General features: G+C 32.8%; 6 protein-coding genes across 8 annotated transcripts; 4 read left to right on the plus strand and 2 right to left on the minus strand.

Annotated features, from left to right (window-relative positions):
• The first annotated feature begins 632 nt into the window (after window positions 1-632).
• On the plus strand, window positions 633-2892 carry LOC138855608 (uncharacterized). Of its 3 annotated transcripts, none has more exons than XR_011396562.1 (3): window positions 633-994; window positions 1057-1621; window positions 2700-2892. XR_011396562.1 is itself a non-coding variant. In XM_014237070.3 (2 exons), the coding sequence occupies exons 1-2, from the start codon at window positions 770-772 to the stop codon at window positions 1558-1560; spliced, it is 729 nt and encodes a 242-aa protein (XP_014092545.2). In that variant the 5' UTR covers window positions 633-769; the 3' UTR covers window positions 1561-1663. The 3 variants fall into 3 exon arrangements, 1 of the variants encoding a protein (XP_014092545.2); XR_004979612.2 differs by lacking the exon at window positions 2700-2892 and adding an exon at window positions 1685-2185; XM_014237070.3 differs by lacking the exon at window positions 2700-2892 and having other exon boundaries at window positions 1057-1663.
• On the plus strand, window positions 2764-3910 carry Prosalpha2 (proteasome alpha2 subunit). The gene is made up of 5 exons (XM_036377996.2): window positions 2764-2906; window positions 2967-3043; window positions 3103-3358; window positions 3416-3571; window positions 3629-3910. Exons 1-5 carry the CDS (start codon window positions 2866-2868, stop codon window positions 3819-3821), a joined length of 723 nt encoding a protein of 240 aa, XP_036233889.1. The 5' UTR covers window positions 2764-2865; the 3' UTR covers window positions 3822-3910.
• Aos1 (activator of SUMO 1) lies at window positions 3901-5177 on the minus strand. The gene is made up of 3 exons (XM_036377974.2): window positions 4985-5177; window positions 4496-4924; window positions 3901-4422 (listed from the first exon to the last, which is right to left on the minus strand). Exons 1-3 carry the CDS (start codon window positions 5089-5091, stop codon window positions 3945-3947), a joined length of 1014 nt encoding a protein of 337 aa, XP_036233867.1. The 5' UTR covers window positions 5092-5177; the 3' UTR covers window positions 3901-3944.
• A 296-nt stretch (window positions 5178-5473) lies between these two features.
• NANS (N-acetylneuraminic acid synthase) lies at window positions 5474-8712 on the minus strand. The gene is made up of 3 exons (XM_014237084.3): window positions 8517-8712; window positions 8205-8420; window positions 5474-7789 (listed from the first exon to the last, which is right to left on the minus strand). Exons 1-3 carry the CDS (start codon window positions 8643-8645, stop codon window positions 7010-7012), a joined length of 1125 nt encoding a protein of 374 aa, XP_014092559.2. The 5' UTR covers window positions 8646-8712; the 3' UTR covers window positions 5474-7009.
• On the plus strand, window positions 5571-6913 carry LOC106619098 (interleukin enhancer-binding factor 2 homolog). Its single transcript, XM_014237083.3, has 2 exons — window positions 5571-5864; window positions 5931-6913. The coding sequence occupies exons 1-2, from the start codon at window positions 5571-5573 to the stop codon at window positions 6819-6821; spliced, it is 1185 nt and encodes a 394-aa protein (XP_014092558.1). The 3' UTR covers window positions 6822-6913.
• A 743-nt stretch (window positions 8713-9455) lies between the features above and the next one.
• On the plus strand, window positions 9456-10898 carry Pp1-87B (Protein phosphatase 1 at 87B). Its single transcript, XM_014237095.3, has one exon. It carries the CDS (start codon window positions 9647-9649, stop codon window positions 10553-10555), a length of 909 nt encoding a protein of 302 aa, XP_014092570.1. The 5' UTR covers window positions 9456-9646; the 3' UTR covers window positions 10556-10898.
• The last annotated feature ends 971 nt before the right edge of the window (window positions 10899-11869 follow it).

Genomic DNA, 11869 nt, shown 5'->3' on the forward strand with positions numbered 1-11869 from the left:
TAAATCGATTGGCTGTCTCGTACATATAGAGCCGATGGCGCGCATTTACAATCACAATTTTTAATGCTTTATATTATCATATGGTACTATTTCCGATATTTAATAACACGCTTACAGTTTTTTGCACACATGAATTACGAACTGCAGAGTGGTGAATCCCAAATCAATCTATTTTGTAAGTATAGGGTAAATGTATGTATATGTATAGATATATTCACCCTGGGCATTACTACTTTTCTAAGAATATTAATCGAATGTATTAAAAGACATAGTATATTCCATTCATAAGTATATCCATATATTACACATATTTACACCCTTTGTAAGTAGTTTCTCAGAACTTTAATTTAAAATTTCAGATTTGATGTGCGACTTATATTTGTATATGATATTAACAAATTTGTGTTTAGATTTAGTGTATTAGTTGGGTGACTTCCACTCCGTGGGTTGTAAAGTATTGGATCTTGATAGATCTAGTAAATTCCATACAATAATATGCAATCCTAAATCTCACAAGTGCATTTCAAATAATATCTGATTTGTATGGTAGGGCTTATTTCTGAAAAATGTAAAATAGAATTAAATTGTATTCCTAATAGCGAATACTAATAGCGAGAGTATAAAAACACTTTTCTGCAAAAACTTTTCTAACTCTCCTGTATTTTAATGTTCAATAAAAAATAATTTTTCATATTTTTTAGGAAATCAATTAAAGTAAATATTTTTTTGCAATTTTTCAAATTGTTACGTCAAGTGAGAAATAGGCAGAATGGACGACAAAGATTCGGTATTAAAATTTTGGACTGAATTCACCTGCGCCTACCCATATTCGCAAAAGATGTGTAATGGTTTCTCAAAATTATTCCGTTTCATTTTCGACAACCACTTGGACTCGGTGGGCACATTCGATACAATGTTATTGTCATCCTTTATACTAATTTTCCTAACATTTTTGGTCGTAACCATGCTCACGATATTCGAAAAAGATCAAAAGGTATTGATACATTATATTAATATAATGAACTTGTAAATGTAATTATTGTTTGCCTAATAAAGTCTTTGCAGCAAATAAAAGAGAAAGTTAGACATTCAACTGCAGTTATCGCCCAGCTCGCAGCAACTTTATGGACCATAAGGGAAACGAAATTTAAAAGTATCTCTCCGGAAGGATATCGAAAAATAAAGGAAAATAAGGAAGCAATAATGGCTTTAAAAAATCCACAACAATCAGTGGAGATGGATATCTCAAAGGAATCAGAAGAAAAACCAAAGGAAGTGAAGAAGAAATTTGCTAGAGGTTTTAAGCCATTTAAGGGGGATTTATCACCACCGCCAGCGAAAAGTGCGCCGTATTCTATTTTAAAGCGGTCAAAGTTTGTTCAGCAAAAAAAGGTTTGCAGCCTTTCAATTGTACAAAGTAAAAGACCTAAGAATTTACGAGCTGTAGCTAGTGTTGCTTCGCTCAACAAAAGGCAATCGGATTCTACAACACCAAGGTCAATTTGCGAGGGTGCTGAAACTCGAAATGTTGGCTCAACAAAAGTAGTTCGGAAAACATAATTTGGATACATTGTAAAATAATTTATATCAACTGCATGTACTTGAGCATTTTAACTTAAATGTAAGTCAATTTCAGTAAACTAATAAATTAAAAACACTTGAATACGGTAAACTCCTCAATTAGCAAATCAGGAAGCTCAAGTTCAGGCGCAGTCGAAATTGGAATGATCGCCATACACCGGAAGGAAAATATTACAAATAATTGTTTTCAGATTATAACCAATATTTTGTTCTTGGTTGTTAGGTTTTTGTAATTTAATGTTTGATTCAATTTAATTACTGGTAGAAAATCATGTGAATGCAAGTTATCATTCCTTGGTAATTACGATCCGTCTTTACAGAGTACACGATTGTCTTCACTAAATTTACTTCTGATAAGCATAACAACTCATTAATTTTTGCTTCAATGCTTTCTTTAAATAATTTTACTCAAAGCCAAACACGCATGATTCAATTATATAAGGTTAGGTCGATAGCCCAAAAACAATAATTTGTCACAAGGCTCCAAAGTGATACAAGATTATATAATTTAATCACGCAAACACGCTTCGCCTTATATCTTGCGACATTTTGTAAAAAAAATTAATGAAAAACTAAAAAATAATAAAGCAATTCCATTTTTTAATATCTTTCTTTAAAAAACATGATTTATTACGAATAAATACTGGAGCGATATATATTGAACGTATAGCATTCACTCGTGATCCATCAATCCTCTTTATGGATCACGACTCAAATATCACAAAAAATATTGACGATAGGGATCAGGAAACGTCAATGGATGTATAGTTTACGGATTTTAGGTATATTAGAACATAATGAAGCTATTAAAAAAAGGGAAACTGATTCCCGTAAAAATATACAAAAATTGAAGCAACAAGAAACTTGAGCACATGAAATTCTGCAAATCCTGAAAGATTGGAAAATAAGAGATGAAGTCTTTGTAAAGTTTGCTCTAAATCTTGCCAAATCACATGCAGAGTAAACAATATAAATATACAATGGATATCAGCTATAAATATAAACAAACTCTTACTAAATACCTTTAAATTATTATTTACTTATTTATTATTTTTTGAAATATGTTTAGTGTTTCAATTTCAATATGATTTGTTTCAAATTTACCTATAATTTTATAGCCTTTAATAATAAAAGAAATCCGGCAACACCGTCAATCTATGCAATAAATATGACATTTGAAAATTTGACATTGTGATTTAGCTTTGCTGTGTCATTTGGATTTTGTAGTATTGTTGCGGTACAGGAATTGTAGAAGTTAAAATATCAAAAAAATAATTAACGAAAATGGCATCTGAACGTTATAGTTTCTCACTAACTACTTTTAGGTATAATTTATTAAATTTTTGTAAAAACATAACCTAATGAATGTCCTGTGATGTTTTCAGCCCGTCTGGTAAATTGGTGCAGTTGGAATATGCTTTGGCAGCTGTTGCTGCTGGCGCTACATCAGTGGGAATAGTTGGTAAATACTCAATAATATATATGGAATCAAATATATAAACCTTGATGACATATTTTCAGCTTCGGATGGTGTTGTGATTGCTACTGAAAATAAGTACAAATCGCCTTTATATGAAGAACATAGCGTTCATCGTGTTGAACCAATCACCGATCATATTGGCATGGTGTACTCTGGGCTAGTGCCAGATTATCGCCCACTTCTTAAAAGAGCTCGTAAAATGGCTCAACAGTACTTTTTAGTTTACAAAGAACCTATGCCTGTATCACAATTAGTCCAACAAGTTGCAAATGTAATGCAAGAATATACTCAGTCAGGGTAAGAATGTGTATACTATTAATTGTCATTTCATCATCAAATTCAATATTGATTTAGAGGTGTGCGGCCGTTTGGAGTATCTTTACTAATTTGTGGTTGGAATAATGGAAAACCCTACCTATTCCAATGTGACCCCACAGGTGCATTTTTTGCGTGGAAAGCTACTGCCCTCGGTAAAAATGCACAAAGCTGTAAAACATATATGGAAAAAAGGTATTTTCATTTCCTTTAGCTTTAAAATAACAATAATTACGTATAAATATTCTGTAGATTCAACTTGCAATCAAATAACTCTATTTCTCAATCACTGGATGATGCAGTAGTCGATGCCATGCGAACTTTAAAAGGCGGATTTGAAGGTGTAATGACTAAAGATAACATAGAAGTGGGAATCTGCACCGAAAAGGGCTTCAGACGTTTAACACCCACTGAAATCGATGACCACCTATCTAATGCAAACTAAGTTTGCGGAGAACACAAATTTTCCCTTATTTTTTATTAAAACGTAATTTAAATAACCACGACAGAAAAAATAAAATCGGTTACAGTATATTTCGTTTTATTTTATTTTATTGAAAATAAGTTGTTAATTAAAACCAATCGTTTCTACAAAGCCACAACAATTGTCTGGATCAAATAGAAATACATTACAGTGAGGTGCTTCTTTCTTGGAAACTACTTTGATAATCTCTTGGGCCAAAACACCACCCACTACTGCCGCAGCGGGTGAAACTTGTGCGAACACGTTCCCAAAATGTTCATCAGATAACGAGCTCACACTTGTTATTTCGTTTCGGATACGCTGCAATTCCGAAATATCAGCATCACGAGTTTTATAGCAAGGATCGCGGTTGAAGTCTTCTCGAAATTCTTGAAGTACGCGCAATAATATCAAAGCAGGTCCAGTACGCCTAAGCTTCTTTTGATAAGCCGGTGAATTGATGTCGAAATCCACAACTGCACCGTAAGATGGGAAATTCAAAGTGCGCTGGATAGCTGCAGTGACTAACTCAGTTTTTACTTTTTCGTTTGGTTTCGAAATGACTTTATGCTTTGCCACATCCCTTGAAATTTTAATTATTGTAAAATTATAAAGTGTAAATGTTAAATACAATTACTTAACAAAACTGTACTTACTCAACAAAACTGTGTTCCTGTAGATCTGCAAAACAATAACCAAACATTCCCCAAACATCGCCGGCAAAAAACTTGACATTGTTTTCACGACATATGTTATTAACACGCAATAATTCCGAGTTGGATGCACCGATCACAACAGCTACGTCGAACTTTGCGAAGTAATCAGCTTCTTTGGTGGAAAGCGAATCTGTATCGGCCGATATCTCCACCATAGGATTTAGAGAACGTGCTCGTTCAATTGACGCTTCTGCACGATTTTTACCGATTGCAGCACGCGGCACTAAAAACTGAGCGCAAAAATCCTCTTCTGTAACAATTTTATCATCTTGTAACTTTACCGAGTGAACACCGGAAAGAATTATATTTTTTGTGATTTCTGCACCAATTCCGCCTAATCCGGCAACTAATATTTTTGCTGTGCGGAGTCTGCAATTGTTGAAAATTAAAGTAACAACAAAGTTGTTTTAAACATGTTTGTCTAAAAACCTTTTCTGCGATTCTAATCCCCAAAGTCGAATTTGCCTGTCATACAACTCATTTTCAGCTTCAGTTAATTCTACTCCATTAACACTTTCATTTTTATCAACTTCCATGATTGTATTAAATATTATATTTTATTAGACTTCTAGTTTAACTGTATACTTTTAGTTGAGAATAGAAATATTAAAAGAAAATTTGCAAATAAAAACGCCGACCCGCAGTGCTACCAACATGCTAAATGACCACAAACTTGAACTTATCAACAATCGATTTCACTATCGGTTAAGTTGCGACTGTCTGGTAAATTTTCTATAATTATACAAAATTATACCTTTGTTTTAAATGGTTATTTTTAAGTTTAATTCAATCAAAATTTATAAAATATGGAAATATAAATTATGTATATATTTCGTACATTAGGTTGCAGATGACTACATTTACACGCCGAATAAATTTTAATAATTTACACCCACCTCTATTAAATTCTCCAATCGATTTTTCGGGTTTCATATTGTAAAGTCTGCTTGCAGTGCTTATTTTCAAAGAACATTTCTATTAAAATATTGCAATCATTAATTCCTCAAATAGAAAAATGGTGCGAGGAGCAATGCGGGGCGGTAGACCAATCCGAGGTGGACTCCATCGGCCACCTTTTAAAAAGACCTTTATTCCAAGGCATCCTTTCGATTTGACTTTAGTTGCTGAGGTTCTATTTCCAAAAGTTTCACCTGCAGTTGATGATTCTAGTCTAACTGCAGCCCTCTTAAAGCGTAACCAAGATCTCAGTCCAACACCAGCTGAGCAAACTTCAATTGGAAACTTGGTGACAAAAGTTCAGTCAGTTCTAGATAATCTTGTGGTGGCGCCTGGCGATTTTAATACCTGTGTAAGTTTCATTGGTTTAACGTTTCTATTTTATCTCACAAGTATATAAATAATTTTTCTATTGTAGCAATTGGAGGAGGTGCGCCAAGTGGGATCGTTTAAAAAGGGAACCATGATATCTGGCAATAATGTTGCTGACATCGTTGTTATACTGAAAACATTACCAACAAAAGAGGCGTGCGAAGCATTGTCTAAGAAAGTAGAATCGGATCTTAAAAATGCTATGAAAACTGAGGTGTTAACAAAAGCCGATCAAATTTACACAACAATACATGATCGTGGATTTGATGTGGCAAATTGGCAAGCTAAAGTTCGTATTTTGATAGCAACACTCCCTCAAAATTTGCGAAAATTGGAAGCCGATATTCACCTTGACCAGAAGCTAATGCAAGCACATCTCGCTGCTATTCGGCATACAAGATGGTTTGAAGAAAATGCTCATCACTCTTCTATCAAGGTGTTGATTCGCATATTAAAAGATCTCACAAGAAGATTTGACGCATTCGCGCCATTATCGCCTTGGATGCTAGACTTAATCGCTCATTTGTCTATTATGAACAATCCATCCCGACAAGCATTGCCTATAAATTTGGCATTCAGACGTGTTTTTCAGTTGCTTTCTGCTGGATTATTTTTGCCCGGTTCGGCTGGTATAACGGATCCTTGTGAACCAGGTCACATTCGGGTTCATACTGCAATGACTTTGGAACAGCAAGATGTTTGTTGTTTAACTGCTCAAACTCTTTTACGTGTCCTTGCCCACGGTGGATATAAGCATATACTTGGTTTGGAAGGAAATACAAGTATTGTACGGGAAATGTCCGTATGGAACGGAGTAGTTGTCTCTCCTCTAGAGGCGGTGTATGAGAAACCAGCTGATAAGAAAGACGGCGAGGGTGAGGAAGATATGGAAGCTGTAGAAAATGATGGTGTAGCAGATGACGATACAGTCGAGTAGATGATTACTCTATTCTAATACAACAATCTATTTACATTTAATTTAATGAAACTTGTGGAAATAAATTCATGTCATACGCAATATATGAACAACTTTTTTTTAAATTATTTATTATTCTAACAAAACAATATCGTATTTTAATAAAAAATAAAATAAGTTTTCTTTTTTTGTAGAAAAATTAATTGAAATTAAATAGAAATGTGACTCCAAGTTAGAGGTGAATCCTCATTCACATCAGCTGTAATCAATTTACCTACTACTGAATCAAAGTATTCTGCAGATATGCCATTTGGCTCACTTACTTTAATACAAATATCGCATAGCTCTAAAAAATTTCCCTTTTTCAAATATTTAGTAGCAACAATGGATTTTCCTAATTTGCTTCGACATTGCATTTCACTTGGAAGTATAGTTCTTAACTTTATCTCTTTCAAAGCCAATTCGATAGCTTTATGATGACGAAGCATATCCATAATTTGTTCTTTATTCAATGTACGAAGCTTTCCTAATGTCCTGATTTCATTAACTAGATTTCCAAATTCGTAAGGTTCCAATGAACATTTATGATCTGAACCCTTCTGACTATTATCTAAAGTAAAATGTCGCTCTATAATTCTGGCGCCTATTAACACTGCTGCTTTACTTATTTCAATGCCCTTTTCATGCCCGGAATATCCAATAACTATGTTTGGATACCACTCTTTCAGACGAGTTATCATATTCAAAGAGCAATCCTCTGGATCAGTGGGATAAGAAGAAACGCAATGCATTAAAGCATAATTAGTTTTGTTACTCTTTTGCATTATATCAACAATTTTCTCGATAGTTTCGGTCGTTTGCATTCCTGTAGACACAATTAGCGGAGTATCCATTTTAGCTGCTTTTCTCAAAAGCAGTACATTGTTAGCATCGCCGGAGCCTATTTTTATGAAAGGTACGTTCAGCTCGTTTAAAAAATCTAAAGAAATCTAAATATGAATTTTGGTTAAGTATAAGTATTTAGAGACAAAAACTTGTATAAAATATTATTTTATAAGTTAATTAGAGGATAGAAACATAGATTTAAAAAAAAAAAAATGATATTGACATACATGTACATATATTATAATGTTTCCTTATTGTTTGATAGTTATGTTTTTGATTATAATACTGCTATTTATTTTATATTGATTTGAAGGGAGTTATCATTATTATTATTCTAACAATTTTATAATTTTCCGTTAGTTTATTTTTTCGAGCTTGCTTGACAGTTTTATAAGACAAATTAGTATATTGCAATGAAAATATTTAATTAAGTTTTCACTAAACTAAGTACTAACTATTAATACAAATATATATGTATATATATTAAATAATTTTTTAAAATACTATACTAGTTCTTACCTCATCCATAGCTGATGCAGTAAAATCTATTCCAACACTTTTCGAATATATTTTTAATTCTCTATACTGGGTTTCGCTAAATTCAAGGAACTCTTTGTGTTCGCCATAAGTCTTGCCAAAGGAATTCTCTGATATATAGGGACGCTTAAGGGCTGTTTTGGAAAATTTAGCTGGGAGGCACGATTTTTGAAATTTTACGCAATCACACCCTATTCTCTAAAACATATATAATTGTAATATGTGTACAATTACACACACATCCATATGATACAATATTAAGGTGAATTGTGCATATTTCAAGAGCATACATACTTTGGCTTCCGATATCATTTCCTTTGCGGTATTCAAATTGCCCTGATGATTTTGCCCTATTTCCGCAATTATATATACGGTATCGCCATCAGAAAAAACATTTTTATTTCCTAATTTTAATGCTACCATTACTGAATTAATACTGAATTTGAAAGAAAATTTATCAATTAACAGAACTAATTAAGCAAACGATTTAAATAAACCATAGAGATGCCAGAAAGAAAAAAAATTAATTAACTATGAACTTTAAAAAAAATTATCAGTTGTAAAAATCTAGTTCACAAAATGAGTATTCTTAATCACAGAACTACCAAAACCATTAAAAAGTACTTATCTATTTATTTTTATGAACATTGGTAAACAGTACTTGTGTAAAATATGCACGATGAATTTCGATGAATGGAAGAAAAATACAACTCTGTGTTGTTTTCATTCCCTTTATCTCAATCATACGCTTGTCACTTATTCTATGATTGCGCTTGTGTGTTTACATATACACACTTTAGGTTAGAATTGAACCGGTACACTCATCTTTACCGCTTGGAAAGTAGTATTTATACCCAGCATAAAAACGTAGGAATTTGTTAAAGAGTTCTTATGGGCATAGACATCTAACATATACACTATTTGAAAATATATATTGGATGAGAACAAAACCTAAAAAACATTTAATCAAAAGCTATTGATATACCCAATATAGATACGAATGTATAAAAAATGTAATTTTATATAATAATTGCCAATAAACTTATTATTATGAAAATATATAAAAATTAATATCACAATTATATTAACTTTTAAAGCAATCTATAGTTTAGCTTAGCTATAAAATTCTATAACTACGCAACGACTATTTTAACATAAAGTAAATTCTTAGGACATATGGACACGAAATGGATCGGCCATATTCTGTTGCATTGAACCGATTGTATGTTGATAGTATTCGTGCGCTGGGTTAACTCGGCCCGATTGTCAGTCTTTGTGTGTTCGCTCTTCGATCTTCTGGTAGCTGTGAAAAATTTACTAAAAATATTTAATAATATTTAAACAGGGAACACACTTTAGATTTGCCAATAAAAAACGTAAAAATTACAAGTACACACGTTTAATAACGCAAATAGCTAACCAATATGGCTGACGTAATGAATATTGACAGCATAATTTCACGATTGTTGGAGGTGCGTGGTGCAAGGCCTGGAAAGAATGTACAATTGTCGGAGAGCGAAATTCGTGGGCTTTGTCTAAAGTCGCGTGAAATTTTTCTATCACAACCCATTTTGCTTGAGTTGGAGGCACCGTTAAAAATCTGTGGAGATATTCATGGTCAGTATTATGATTTGTTGCGTCTCTTCGAATATGGCGGTTTTCCACCAGAATCCAACTACTTATTTTTGGGCGATTACGTTGATCGTGGTAAGCAGTCTTTGGAAACTATATGCTTGCTTTTGGCGTACAAGATTAAGTATTCTGAGAACTTCTTCCTGTTGCGTGGCAATCATGAGTGCGCCAGTATAAATCGCATCTATGGATTTTACGACGAGTGCAAACGTCGCTATACCATAAAATTGTGGAAAACTTTTACTGACTGTTTTAATTGTTTGCCAGTAGCTGCTATCGTTGACGAAAAAATATTTTGCTGCCATGGTGGTCTCAGTCCTGATTTGTCGTCAATGGAACAAATTCGACGCATAATGAGGCCAACAGATGTCCCAGACCAAGGTTTGCTTTGTGATTTGTTATGGTCTGATCCCGACAAGGATACCATGGGTTGGGGTGAGAATGACCGTGGAGTTAGTTTCACATTTGGCGCTGAAGTTGTTGGTAAATTCCTCCAAAAGCATGATTTTGACTTGATTTGCCGTGCTCATCAGGTAGTCGAAGATGGCTACGAATTTTTCGCAAAACGGCAATTGGTGACGCTGTTTTCAGCACCCAACTATTGTGGTGAATTTGACAATGCCGGCGCTATGATGTCTGTGGATGACTCTTTAATGTGCTCGTTTCAGATATTGAAACCGGCAGATAAACGTAAAAAATAAGCGAAACACATAGTCGCTGCTGCATGTGCACCAATAAAAACATCAACAGTAACAACACACTATAATAGTAATATGTCTAAACAAGAATATAACAACAGCAAACATAAGACGAAGTAATTGTTAAAAAAAAGTTGATTTGAATTATAAAATCAAAAGGGGAAGGAAAACAACCAGTTTTACAGACATGGAGCCAAGAAGTAAACAAACAATGCAGAGATGAAAGAAACAAGAAAAAAAAAACAACACATTAAACAAAAGAATTTAATTAACAAAAATACTTTTTCTTAAATTTTACTTAAATGTAATACATGTAAATGCATGAATAAATCAACAACAAACGACACTTCTCACTCATTTTGACCGAGCCAATATCTTGCTTCTAACGGTTTTGATCGGGTTGAGTTAACCAACTTTTGGGAAATGATTGTTATAAACTTTTTAAAATTAGTTTGTGTTTTAAAATCATGTGCTGAATTAAGTCTTTGTATAACGACGCTGCTCTGGAAAAAATAAAAATATATTGTACTCTCGATGGAAAGTAAGAAAAATTATAACTATAGAATACTAACAGCATTTATTTTTTTCCAACAGTGTAAAAAGAAAATTCTTTAATATTTCAAATGGTCGTGAGCAAAGAAAAGCCTTCGATGAGAGTGTACATTCTGTTATTAACCAGCTGTTTAAATTTTTAGTAGGCTACGTCATTCATTATTTCTGCGGCTAGTGTTCTTCTTAGCATCATTTCGTCGCTCCATTGCTTTCCTATTGAGGAATTTCAATCCATGATAAATTGTAAAGTTAACATGAAAATTTTATACACATACATATATACATTTCATTTCTTTAACTTTATATTTTGGAATTAAGTCAATTTCTGCTAAATTTTTTGATTTTCACGAACAATAGTACCCTAAATTAAGATGTTTTACATATACATACACACATATGCTTACTATTATTAATCAATAACTGTATTATTAAACATCATTTGTATGTATTAATAACTAAATACATTATATACAACTTATTAAAATGAATTAAATAAATATTTGGCGTAATATTTGATTTATTTTTGTGAATTCAAGATATGAATAACTACTGTTTCTGAGAACCTTCACCTTAAATTATGTTATTCAGTAATATTAAATTAGTACAAGCCATCCGGGGGGATTAATCTGAACTTCCACGATAACCGCTTTTTAATTGTTGCAGGATAGCGGAAAGGGCAGTCAATAAAATGCAAAGAAAGATATGTATATAAAAGAGTACAGTAAAAATTAAATGTTATTCGCTAAAATGAATTTTTCTCGAGAA

This window comes from Bactrocera oleae, chromosome 2 (assembly GCF_042242935.1).
Source record: "Bactrocera oleae isolate idBacOlea1 chromosome 2, idBacOlea1, whole genome shotgun sequence".
Classification (NCBI taxonomy): domain Eukaryota; kingdom Metazoa; phylum Arthropoda; class Insecta; order Diptera; family Tephritidae; genus Bactrocera; species Bactrocera oleae.